Source organism: Pinus tabuliformis, chromosome 5_2, assembly GCF_031772625.1.
Source record: "Pinus tabuliformis cultivar Carrire ecotype Pingquan chromosome 5_2, CPIR1, whole genome shotgun sequence".
Taxonomy (NCBI): Eukaryota; Viridiplantae; Streptophyta; class Pinopsida; order Pinales; family Pinaceae; genus Pinus; species Pinus tabuliformis.
Window position 1 is genome coordinate 819,251,945 of NC_142306.1, and position 13,578 is coordinate 819,265,522.

The following is a 13,578-nucleotide window of genomic DNA, read 5'->3' on the forward strand; positions in this document are numbered from 1 at the left end:
ATCATCAACATAAACAAAAATAATTAGTAGTTTATCATTTTAATCTTTGTGTATAAATTGCTATCTGCAAAACCTTTTGTGAAACCTTGTTGTTGTAGATATTTGTCTAGGCAGTAATACCAAGCCCTTGGAGCTTGTTTCAGACCATAGAGAGCCGTTTTGAGCTTGCATACGAGTTTTGCATCATTTCCAAGAATGAATCCTTCTGGTTGTTCAATATAAACTTCTTCTTCTAAATCTCCATTAAGAAAAGCTCATTTTACATCCATTTGATATACTTTGAATTTTCAAAAACTAAAGAGAGTGAGAAACATCCTTATGGCTTCAAATTTGGCAACAGGTGAAAAAGTTTCTTCAAAATCTATACCTTCTTGTTGAGCATACCCTTTAAAAACAAGTCTTGCCTTGTTTCTAATAACTTCTATATTTTCATTCAGATTATTTTTAAATATCCATTTTGTTCCTATAACATTTTTATCATGAGGTCTAGGAACTAATTCCCAAGTATCATTCTTTTCAATTTGGTCTATTTCTTCATCCATGGCCTTGACCCAACATTCATCTTTGCAAGATTCATTTACATTCTGAGGTTCTATGGAGGATAGTAATGCTAGATAACTTGAGGTCCCTGTAAGAGTTCTTCTTGTTTGTACTCCAGCCCCTTTTTCTCCTAGAATTTGAGATCCTGGATGATTCTTCTGAACATACCTGGATGGAGTCTTTTCCTTGTTTTTTGTATCTTCTTCTAGTGCTTCATTGGTTTCTTCTTCTATATCATTTTGATTTAATGTGGGAAAGCATTCCCCATCTTCCTCATTGTCATATTCCTCGGTTGATTTTATTTATTCCAGATTTCTGCATGCTTCATCAATTATAACATCAATGCTTTCAAAAATTTTCTGAAGTCTTTTATTATAACATTTGTATCCTTTACTTTTGGATGAATAACCAAGAAGAATTCCTTCGTCTGCTCTGGGTTCAAACATACCAAGTTTTTCATCAGTCCTTTTGATGAAACATTTGCATCCATAAACTCTAAAGTGTTTTACAATAGGAGGCTTACCATAACAAAGTTCATATGGAGTTTGATTGCTATTTACCCAAACATTCACTTTTTTGAGAATAGTTACGACAGCAAATGCAACTTCACTCGAGAATGTTGCAGGAGTTCTAGATTCATCAAGCATAACTCGAACCATTTGTTGAATTGTTCTGTTCATTTTTCCACTATGCCATTTTTCCGAGGAGTTCTTGTGACGGAGAATTTCCTTTTTATTCCATGTTGTTCACAAAAGTCAAAGAATTTATTTGATATGAATTCTCCCCCTCGATCAGATCTGAGACATTTGATTTTTTGATCTGATTCATTTTCAACTAAATCTTTGAAGGCTTTAAACTTTTCAAATGCTTCATCTTTATGCTTTAATAGACCTGTCCAACACATCCTAGAAAAATCATCAATAAATAAAATAAAGTATTCTTCTCCACGAGGTGACTTTTTCCTTGTTGGTCCACATAAATCAGTATGGATGAGTTCAAGAGGCTTACTTGTTGATCCTTCTTTTTCATTTAAGTGAACTATGGTTTTCTTGCTGACTTGACATGGTTTTCATATGGTATTTTTTGGGATACTGATATCTAGAAGATCACAGATTGCCTTGAGACTGCATGCTTTTCTTATTTGAGAAAAGCTTAGATGCCCCAATTTTCTATGCCATAGTGAGTTTTCATCTGTTTTGCTTAGATAGCATTTTTATTGTCCTCCTTTGAGTATGTATAATTTGTTTGGAGTTCTTGTTCCTTTGATCATGGTCTTTCCTGTATCAAGCTCACAAACCACACATTCGTTTGATAGAAACACAACTTCATTTCCTTGATCACACATTTGACTGACACTCAATAGGTTATGCTTTAAACCATCTACATACATGACATTTCCAGCTTTAACCTTTTCTTTCAAGAATATAGAACCCTTACCTTTAATGACAGCTGGAGTGTCATTCCCAAATGAAACATTCTTTTCCTTTTCTAAAGCATTATATGAATGAAGTTTCTCTTTATCACCTGTCATGTGTTTGGAGAATCCACTGTTGATGTACCATTGATTTTCTTGTCCTTCTGCAGACAGAGCTATGCCACATATTTCTGATTGAGATTCCTTCTTTCTCCATATCGTAGGATTTAATGACATTTTCTCCTTTTGAAGTGATGGCCGGAATTTTCTCTTGCATTCAGATTCTTCATGACCAAATTTCTTACAAATCGAACATTCTACTTCGTTTTCAAGAGGAGAAAAGTTATTATAGGAACTTTTCTTGATTCCTATTACACTCCTTTGATTTCGTGCTTCTCTAGTCATGAGAGTTTTGTAAGCAACACATTGAGCAGCCTTATGCCCAAAGTTATGACATGAAAAACATTGCCCATTAAAGAAGTTTCTGCGAACATAGAATCTTTTGGCATTGTTTACCTGTTGGTGAAGCTTCTACTGATATTCATCCTTGGAGTAAACTGAGTATGATTTACTTGATGACTAATTTTAGGCCTTTGTTGACGATTGACATACTCTTCACTGGTCTTAGTTGCATCAAGATAGATTTTGGTGCAGGCTGACAGATTCTGTGATTGAGATGATTCTTTAGTATATACAAGACCTGTCTTTATCAAAGGAGAATGTTGAACTTTGATGATTTCATTTAAAGTTTTAGATCCTTTAGCAAATCTAAAATTAACAGATTTTGTCTTCTCATGTTCTATTCTTAGACCCACAATTTCACATTCTAGATTTTCAATGCGTTTTTCTCTTTCAGTGAGTTGGTGTGTCAACATATCTATGATCTTATTCTTTTCTTCTAAACAGATTTTGAGTTTAGTGATTTCTTCAAGAAAGTCTTCGTCTTATAAGCATCCAAAAAATCATCATTGTCATAAGCCATGAGTAGTCTATAATCTTTTTCAGTTTCATCTTCATAACTATCACTATCTTCATGCATATAGTAACTCCTTCTATTCACAACCTGCTTTCTATTTCCTTTTGCATATTCTTTTCCTTTTTTTATATTTATCTTTATGGGGACATTTGGCAGCATAATGGCCAACTCTACCACAAACAAAGCATTTGAAAGGTAGCTTACCTCTAAATCTTCTAGAACCCCGTTGAAGCTTCTTGACAAAATTTACCTCATATTCTTCTTCTGAAATGTGTTCTAATTCATTGTGCTCTTCCTTTACTTTTCCCTTTGCTGATGCTTTAAAAGCATCTTCTCTCATATTTGATGGACCTCCTTTTCTCATTTCAAAGGTAGTTAGGATTCCATGGAGTTGAGTCACAGTAATAGTTTGAAGATCCTTTTTTTCTTCCATGGCAGACACTTTTGACTCAAATTTAGAAGACAAAGATCTCAAAATTTTCTCAACTAAAGTAGCTTCCTTTATCTCTTCACCCAGATTCTTGATACAACTAGCATTTGCACCAGATGTTGCAAAGAAAATGTCGTAAGGCATAAAGTGTGGAAATACATTATCCATGTAGTGTGTGCATTATTCAACAAGGTGGATCTCTCTAAATTTGTTGCAAACATTTATGTTGTTGCATTGCTAATTTATTTAGAATCTACTACTACCTCCTCTTCATGGAATATTAAATTTCTTATCACCCCATGATGACAATCCCTCTAATTATTGGCATCACATTTTTTTTCACTTTAGTGGCTTTACCTTCAACCTAAAGAAACATGAATTTGAGTCACTCAATTAAAAATAAATTGCTAAATTGCTATTTATCAGGTTTTGAGTAAAAACAATTAATAACTCATATTTACAACACTTTAAATATTTACAACCTTTTAAGTCTTGTATTTATAACTCATATTTATAACCCTTTCAAATGAAACTAACTATCTATATTTTTATTAATAATAAAAAGAATCTTCTTTATAAAACTGACACTGACATGCTACTCCTATATATTCATCTTATATTTAATATTGGGTGTCCATGAATTGAATGACAAGATGAAAGCTCAACTTAATTGCACATTTTTGAACTGCTTTGTGGGAATTCATGTCCCATTAATTTAATGGAAAATTGAAGTTTCAAATACAGTACACATTTTATACCAAATTCAGAGAGTTCATGAACAAACTTTCAAGGTTTTAATGGATCTAGGTCATTTGTATTTTCTCTCATGTTCTGGGTTGTTTGTATTTTCTCTGATGTTGACTATACTAGCAATTGTCCCAAAAGGTACAAACCTTAATGTCCTTTTAATAATCAAGCCTTATGTGAAAACAATCATATTGATGCACTAGTGTACATTGATTTGTTACATTTGTCTTGGTCTATAATAGAGGTGTCACAAATAAGCATTGCAAGGTATGTTGAGAATTTGGTTATCTAGTAAGCTTAGAGTCATTCTTGAGTCATTATCTTTACCATCTCAGGAAGAAGAAGAAGAAGAAAAGCCTATTGAATTGAAAAAGAGTCCTAAAAAGTATCAGGATCCATGGGTCATTTTTTTGCATCATGTAGCAAGATAACATGGCTAATTGATTATGCCACATGAAGAATTAGCCTTTGCCAATATTTAGGCTTATAACTAGGTGATTTTTTCTACTAATATTCTTATACCAATTTACCATGATAATTCTATTTTAAATTAAAACATTGTTTGTAGGCTATCGCGGGAGCCGAGTGTTTGCTCCCTGAAAATATACCTTCAAGGTTCCTTAGGTGGATAGCAGAGCTACTATACTTGATATTGGCAGTATCCAGTAGTTTTTCTAGCCCAAAATCTGTTATATATGGCTCCATGTCAAAGCCCAGAAGGATGTTGCTTGGCTTAATATTTGCATGAACAAACTTCCTTTCATGTAAATAAGTTAGGCCTCTGGCTACTCCCTTTGCAATTTTAATCCTGGCCAACCATGGAAGATAAAAGGGAGAGTTTGATGACCATCCTGCAAGATTAGAGAGATATAGTGTTAGTCAAAGGATCTGAAAAGGATAGGCCACTAAGAACCTTAGAAGCTGAACAAGATGATCAAGATTAGCATGCAACAAGAGGAGAATAAAAATTCAAACCCTACATGATAATGGACTCCCTTTTGCAATGATTACAGAGAACTGGATTTGATTATCGAGAATGTTGAAATTGAAAAGGAATCAATACTCTTTGATAAGCAAGGAAAGCATTATACTTGACCTCAGGGAACTCAGTGGGAAAAATTATCAATAACTAGTTAGAACAAAATACAGAGAACCCAGTGAACAAAATGACAAATATCCAATTTAAATGAACCGCAGAGAACATGGTGATAAAAAAGATAAATATCCATCTTAAAGATAAACGAGAAATGAAATAAACTGCAACATATCCTTGAAACAAAAAAAAGGTTGATATATATTCTAAAGAAGAGAAAACAGGGATAGACTCTACAGAATCCAGTAATACGGTATAATGGACCTATTCAATATATAACAGTAGAAACATTCCATAGAAACTGATATAAATACTGCAGCCAATTGTTCTCCAGCTAAGTAAGAAGATGTTATGTAGAATAAGATACAAATACAAGCACAGGGTCACTTGTCTTATTTCATGGTCTTCCTAAGAAGGCTTATGAAGGAAGTTGTGTAGCATTCTCATGGCTTTGATAAATTATCATTTGTTGCTAAGATGAACATGTATATATAAATATTCTAACCTAAAAAAGGAGCAGTTTCTTATTTGTATATGCAAACTTCAGATGAACCAATAAATCTAATTTTCAATATTGATTTGCATCAATTTATTTTGGTCCAACCAGCAATTAAAATCCATCCCCTGCCACTGCAACAATAATACACCATATATCACCTTCCCATTAAAAATGAGAATAAGTTGCAAGTAAACGGTGAGAACGCGGATGCCTCATAAGCATGGAGTTAAGTTTGATCCTTGAGTTTTGCCACAATCCTCAATTGTAGAAATATTGAAATTTTTAAGAAGACTCTGGAGATTTCATAAGCAGCTAAGTTGACAACAGAGTTTGTCTGAGTCCCAATCATAGAGGTGTCTATGTCAGTTATGTCAATGTCTAAGTAGAGCTGTTGAATACGGAATGTGGGTGTAAGTCCTCATCTCTGTCCAACTTATGTCAAAGCAAGGATGATACATAGGAAGAAAGAATTGGTTAATCGGTTGTGGATGATGGCATTTTTTCTAGAAAATGCAATACTTCCTTCATTGATGGTCTCTTTTGATGGGAAGTAGAAGCACAATTCAATGCAATCGCCACAGGCACTAAGATTTCTTCCCTTCCTTCAACCTCTAGTTGAAGAGTAGGATCTATGATGCGCAAAAGGCGATGCTTGTCATCAACAAAGTTTTGACCCCATGCTGCAAAATCCTTATCTGAAGGTGGCTTCCTAGTAAGAATCTCCAGAAAAATAACCCCAAAGGAATAAACATCCCACTTTTGGTTGGGTTTGAGAGTTTTCAATGCCTCTGGGGCCTGGTAAGGAGATACAAAGTTCTTGGATGTGCCTGGACTGCTCAGCAAATCAGGTTTTGTTTGCAGGCTATCACAGCAGCCAGTGGCGCATTTTCTCCCTGAAAATATACCTTCAAGGTTCCTTAGGTGGATAGTAGAGCTACTATACTTGACATTGGCAGTGTCCAATAGCTTTTCTAGCCAAACATCTGCTATGTATGGCTCCATGTCAAAGCCTAGAAGGATGTTGCTTGGCTTAATATTTGCATGAACAAACTTCCTTTCATGTAAATAAGACAGGCCTCTGGCTACTCCCTTTGCAATTTTAATCCTGGCCAACCATGGCAGATAAAAGGGAGAGCTTGATGACCTTCCTGTAATATTGGAGAGATAGAGTGTTAGTCAAAGGATCTGAAAAGGATAGGCCACTAAGAACCTTAGAAGCTGAACAAGATGATCAAGATTAGCATGCAACAAGAGGAGAATAACAATTCAAACCCTACATGATAAAGGACTCCCTTTTTCAATGATTACAAAGAACTGGATTTGGTTATCAGAATGTTGAAATTGAAAAGGAATCAATACTATTTGATAAGCAATACTCTTTGATAAGCAGTACTCTTTGATAATTAAGGAAAGCATTATACTCGACCTCAGGGAACTCAGTGGGAAAAATTATCAATAAGTAGTTAATATTGATTTGCATCAATTTCTTTTGGTCCAACCAGCAATTAAAATCCATCCCCTGCCATTGCAACAATAATACACCACATATCACCTTCCCAAGTTGCCTCAATGTCAGCTAAGAGTTTTTTCTTCCTCCATTCCAATTGGGTTAGGAGTGGCTTTGATATTGTGTGAGACTTGGTCAACCATGGGTGTCTCTCAAGATAATTTATTTCCATCGTAGGTAGCTCCCATCTTCAACCCCTCCCCATGAGGTTTGAACTTGAGATCTAATGGAGACTAGACCTCATATAAACTAATGGTCTACACCTCATGGATTTAAGATCACTATGTATACATGCTAAATTTCGTATATAAATGCATTCCTAGATTCGTTAGTTGCCATTAGACTATGACTCTGGTTTATTGAGATTGAATTTGAGTAGCAAATATCATTGTTTGCATATTTAATTGCAGTTATTTCTTTTAATCTGAGTATTTGATTTCACATCTAAATTCTATACATATGATTGGATCTATTATGGAATCTTCACATATCATGTATGTGGATGTTGATTAGGTATTGTAGTTAACTCTTTTAATCCTAGTATTTGATTTCACATCTAAATTATGTACACATGATTGGCTCTACTATGGAATCTTTGCATATCATGTATGTCGGATGTTGATTAGGTTTGCTTGCTAATTTCAGTGACGCAATATAATTTCGCCTATGTTTTGCATACAAAATATGTTCTACTATGGGAGAGTACAATTGAAAAACAATATAGGAAATCTGATTGGAGGGCAGAAGAAATTTTGAATTGGAGTGCCCCTATGACCATGGGAGGTGTGTCTGCATACATGACATACTGTAACTCTCAAAACCCCGTTCAAAAGTATTGGCAAACTGGTAATTGTCTACAACCATTTCACATCCTGCTCACAAACTCAAACTAAAGAATTTTTAGACCCGTGCCTTCTGTTTTGGTGTTAAATGGGTAATCAAATGCATTGGTGTGACAATATGCATCTTTTCAGCTTAAAAGTCGGAAAAGGGATAAAGAGTATTTCTTGAAAAAGGATACAAAGTATTTCTTGAAGATGTAAATCATAATATGACTCATCACAAATAATTTCTCTGAGATTCAGAAGGTTACAAGCAAAGGCAGGAACTCAACCCCAAGATTTATCCAGGTGCTTCTCTATCCATTTTCATTCTATTCAAACACAACACTAAAGAATTATCTGAAATATCTCTCAACCAGTATTATTACAAACCTTTGAACTTAATGATCTTTCAATTTGACCTGCAACATATGATGCCAGTCCAGAATCCGCTGTCTGCAAGAAAAAACCAAATTAAGGAAGAAGTTTGGACCTTGAATATATGAAGCATCCTTCTATTTAAAGAACTTATAAAATGGAATTACCTTCTCCATTTTCCCAAGATCCAAACCTTCGAAATTCTTTAAGGTAAGATATGGAGGCAATGTGAATCTACATTTTTGACAAAGAAAAATCAATAGAAGTAAAAAACAATTATGGATCCAGAATTGAATCTCAACATAGAGGTGTGCCTTACTATCTAGCATGTATGAGTGGATATCACAATGAGACTTTTCAGAACATTAGATACCTTAGTGTCAGACAAGGGATGAATAAAGAGGAATCCCAGATAAAATGGAGACTTCTGACTTATTTTAAGTTAGATATATTATAGGTGCTAAATTCTTTTTTCTAACCCTAGCGTCGCTTATGATCCTAAAAGAATTCCACAATGTTCTGATTTTTATTGAGAGCTGAGAAAGTGTTAAAACATGGGTACAAACTCATATCGTTAAAGAGGAGTATACTCTGAGTATATGATTTATCCCACTTGTCTACCTAGTCCTGTCAGCAAATCTAAAATAGAATGAATTTTCACTACCTATTTCTAATGTCAGACTCCCTCCGCCCAAGTCGAGGTGTGTCCAAAGTCAGTGCAATTGCCTTAAAACCAGCCCTCTCTGCTCTTCTAACAAGTTGTGCAACAGCATTCCTATTCTTGTAAACCTGCCAGCAATGACATCTAAATTTTAACACCACTCATACATCCACATTTAGTAAACCCAACGCAATATAACCGATCTTACCATTGGTTTAGGAGCCTATAATACAATTGGATGGATATGAACTCAATTACATCTCAGAAAACATGGGAAGACAATCATATGGGTGGAAATGATAAACTTAAATAAAGTTGAAAAAAGCAAATGCCTGGTCCAGTTGAAGCAACCTCTTCAACACTTGATGTAGCCCATGAAGAAAGCGTCTACAACAAATATGTCCAAGCCTCAATTTTTATCAACACAACAAACTATTTGAACATCCAAAATCATTATAATTTCCTAAATCCTTAATAGCTAGAAGGAAATTAAAACATTCGGAAGATCGATCCCACAAACAGAAGACTGATGTCCAAATCATTATAGTTCCAGCAGCTCTTGCAGTACCATACTCTCCTGTAAAAGATGATGGATTCACTTTCAGAAAATATATGCATCAAAATAGGATGTTAACTGTAATACAATAATCTAATGCATACCTTCGGGATGAGCCATCTTTTGCATGGCAGTTGGAGCAATCATAATAGGCATTGATATCTTGAATCCCCAGCATAGTGGTACTCAGATCCACCTTTGTTAGATCAACCAATATACAGGGATGGAACCTGATACATAAAACATCAACCAAAATCTTTGCAATAATGTCAATTCCCCTGATGCTTGTAATGAAAGAGGTGCCATAATGTTCAAAAGTTTGGCCCAAGATAGGGTGACTAAAATTGAAAGTTATAGCTATTCAATGTTTATCTAATCCAATTGCAGTCATAAAGATGGTGAAAAAATAGATACGGGAGCTGAAGCGACATCTTTTTCAAATGACTATGTATTAGCTGAAGGTATAGTAGCTAAATAGGGGAGATTGTGGAATCCATAAGAAACTCATAATATGCAAGCAATTGAAGCGATATTTTTGTAAAAGAATAAAAAACAACCATGCAGAAACACATTGAACCATTTCACATCCAGCTCACAAACTCAAACTAAACAATTTTTAGACTCGTGCCTTCTGTTAGTGGATATCATAATGAGACTTTTCAGAACATTAGATCACCTCAGTGTCAGACAAGGGATGAACAAAGAGGAATCCCAGATAAAATGGAGACTTCTGACTTATTTTAAGTTTGATACATTATAGGTGTTAAATGCTTTTTCTAACCCTAGCGTCGCTTCTGATCCTAAAAGAATTCCACAATGTTTTGATTTTTATTGAGAGCTGAGAAAGTGTTAAAACATGGGTACAAACTCATAACGTTAAAGAGGAGTATACTCTGAGTATAAGTTTTATCCCACGTATCTACCTAGTCCTATCAGCAAATCTAAAATAGAATGAATTTTCACTACCTATTTCTAATGTCAGACTCCCTCCGCCCAAGTCGAGGTGTGTCCATAGTCAGTGCAATTGCCTTAAAACCAGCCCTCTCCACTCTTCTAACAAGTTGTGCAACAACATTCCTATTCTTGTAAACTTGCCAGCAATGACATCTAAATTTTAACACCACTCATACATCCACATTTAGTAAACCCAACGCAATATAACTGATCTTACCATTGGTTTAGGAGCCTATAATACAATTGGATGGATATGAACTCAATTACATCTTATAAAACATGGGAAGATAATCATGTGGGTGGAAATGATAAACTTACATAAAGTTGAAAAAAGAGAATGCCTGGTCCAGTTGAAGCAACCTCTTCAACACTTGATGTAGCCCATGAAGAAAGCATCTACAACAAATATGTCCAAGCCTCAATTTTTATCAACACAAAAAAACTATTTCAAAATACAAAATCATTATAATTTCTTAAATCCTTAATAGCTAGAAGGAAATTAAAACATTCAGAAGATCGATCCCACAAAGAGAAGACCGATGCCTAAACCATTATAGTTCCAATAGTTCTTGCAGTAGCATACTCTCCTGTAAAAGATGATGGATTCACTTTCAGAAAATATATGCATCAAAATAGGATGTTAACTGTAATACAATAATCTAATGCATACCTTCAGGATGAGCCATCTTTTGCATGGTAGTTGGAGCAATCATAATAGGCATTGATATCTTGAATCCCAACACAGTGGTACTCAGATCCACCTTTGTTACATCAACCAATATACGAGACGGAGCCTGATACATACAACATCAACCAAAATCTTTGTAATAATATCAATTCCCCTGATGCTTGTAATGAAAGAGGTGCCATAATGTTCAAAAGTTTGGCCCAAGACAGGGTGACTCAAATTGAAAATTATAGTTATTCAATGTTTATCTAATCTGATTGCAGTCATAAAGATGGTGAAAAAATAGATACGGGAGTTGAAGGTACATATTTTTCAAATGACTATGTATTAGCTGAAGGTACAGTAGCTAAACAGGGGAGATTGTGGAATCCATAATAAACTCATAATATGCAAGCAATTGAAGGGCTATCTTTGTAAAAAAAATAAAAAACAACCATGTAGAAACAAATTGAACCATTTCACATCCTGCTCACAAACTCAAACTAAACAATTTTTAGACCCGTGCGTTCTGTTTTGGTGTTAAATGTGTAATAAAATGCATTGGTGTGACAATATGCATATTTTCAGCTTAAAAGTTGGAAAAAGGATACAGAGTATTTCTTGAAGATGTAAATCATAATATGACTCATCACAAATAACTTTTCTGAGATTCAGAAGGTCACAAGCAAAGGCAGCAACTCAACCCCAAGATTTCTCCAGGCGCTTCTCTATCCATTTTCATTCTATTCAAACACAATACTGAAGAATTATTTGAAATATCTCTCTACCAGGACTATTACAAACCTTCCAACTCAATGATCTATCAATTTGACCTGCAACATATGATGGGAGTTCATTTCAAAGGGAAACGCCTTACGGCGTAATTAAACAACATTATTACCCAGCCAAAATTATGCTGATATTTTCATCAGTAGCTTTAAGTTAATGAGGTTTGAAGCATGAACGATCAACTTCCAAGGTAAGGCTTCCGACAAGGCATTTGGGAGAAGCTTTAATGCACGTTACTCTCCTTGTCACAGGCAGAGAAAGCGGCTTTTGGAGCTAAGTTCAATCATAGTGGCTATATATAGATATTGAATATCTCTGGGACAAACAGATCTGACAGAGAGCAATTTGGAGAAGCATTTTTCCCATAATAAGGCTAAATAGAAGAGGTTTGATTTGTTCCATCCATGTCCATGGCTTATGTAAACGACAATGATTTCAGCGGTATGTTTATTGTACCCAGCAAGCCCCCAAAAAAGGAAATATCATTGGCAGTTGCAATGTTAATCCTCGGCACCATCGGCATTGCCATTGGCCTCTTCATGTTCTCTCAGAAAATCAGTGGTGACAGAACCCATGGTTTGTCTATGATTTTTATCCGAAAATAAAGCATTTCATTTTTCTTCTATTTCTCAAATCTGTTTTTGGATTTTTTGCCTCTTATATTGGTGTTGCCTTACTGCTGAAGATTGAGGGTTATATCTGATTTTATTTTTGTGGGATTTCTATTTATTGTTGTTCAGGTATGTTGTTTGCATTGTTGGGAATAGTCCTGTTTGTCCCAGGGTTCTATTATTCGAGAATTGCATGGTACGCGTACAAGGGCTACAAGGGCTTCTCTTTCTCAAACATTCGAGCAGTGTGAAAAATTTCAAAAACTGAGTTCTTTGGCTTGCAGTCTGATCTTATATGTATTACTTGGGGTTTAGTGGGATATTTATTTCTGGGGTTAGGGTTTAAGGTTACACTGTTCAAACTTAAAATTATGGCCAAATTCTTAAAAATTGAAAATTTGCTGGACTCTTCTGTAAATGAAAGATTGTGCAAATCTTTTCCTGAGCTTTTTTTATTTTCACGTGCCAATTCAATTACATTGTATAAAGAATATGAGTGTTTGTTAATTCTATGAAAAGCTAAGAAAACTTTGGGGATTATTTAAGATTTCAGGCTACAGGAAGAGTCTCTTCCTTTCCAATCCTCCTTTTATGGTTGTTGTCAATTCCTTAGTTTCTAATGTCCGACTGTGCAAGGCTAGGATGCCATTTTTGCTTTTTTTTGGGTAAAACAAGGGACACATTGTACCAGAAGACATATAGGGATTCCGTAGAGGATTCTGTTAAGGTTAAAGTGAAATAACTATGAGTAAAATTCATAGGTACTTTTTTGAAGTACTTATTCTATTTCAAGAAAGATCATTCTATTGTACTAAGCAATGTGAAATGACCCTGCTTAAGTAAATACTGTGTTAGTTCGAATAAGTTTGATAGAATTTAAAATAGGTCGTGAACTACTAAGATTTGGCAGAGCTTTATGAATGTTCAGTTAAGTT

At 34.8% G+C, this 13,578-nt stretch overlaps 1 protein-coding gene across 1 annotated transcript; it reads left to right on the forward strand.

The window, feature by feature from the left end:
* The first annotated feature begins 12,442 nt into the window (after window positions 1-12,442).
* LOC149161823 (uncharacterized) lies at window positions 12,443-12,894 on the forward strand. The gene is made up of 2 exons (XM_089435574.1): window positions 12,443-12,608; window positions 12,773-12,894. Exons 1-2 carry the CDS (start codon window positions 12,443-12,445, stop codon window positions 12,892-12,894), a joined length of 288 nt encoding a protein of 95 aa, XP_089291700.1.
* The last annotated feature ends 684 nt before the right edge of the window (window positions 12,895-13,578 follow it).

Excerpts from the sequence above, each read along its gene's own strand:
- LOC149161823 (XM_089435574.1), top strand. The coding sequence starts at position 12,443 with ATGGCTTATGTAAACGACAATGATTTCAGCGGTATGTTTATTGTACCC. Across the intron at positions 12,609-12,772 it reads CAGTGGTGACAGAACCCATG|GTATGTTGTTTGCATTGTTG; the intron begins GTTTGTCTATGA and ends ATTGTTGTTCAG.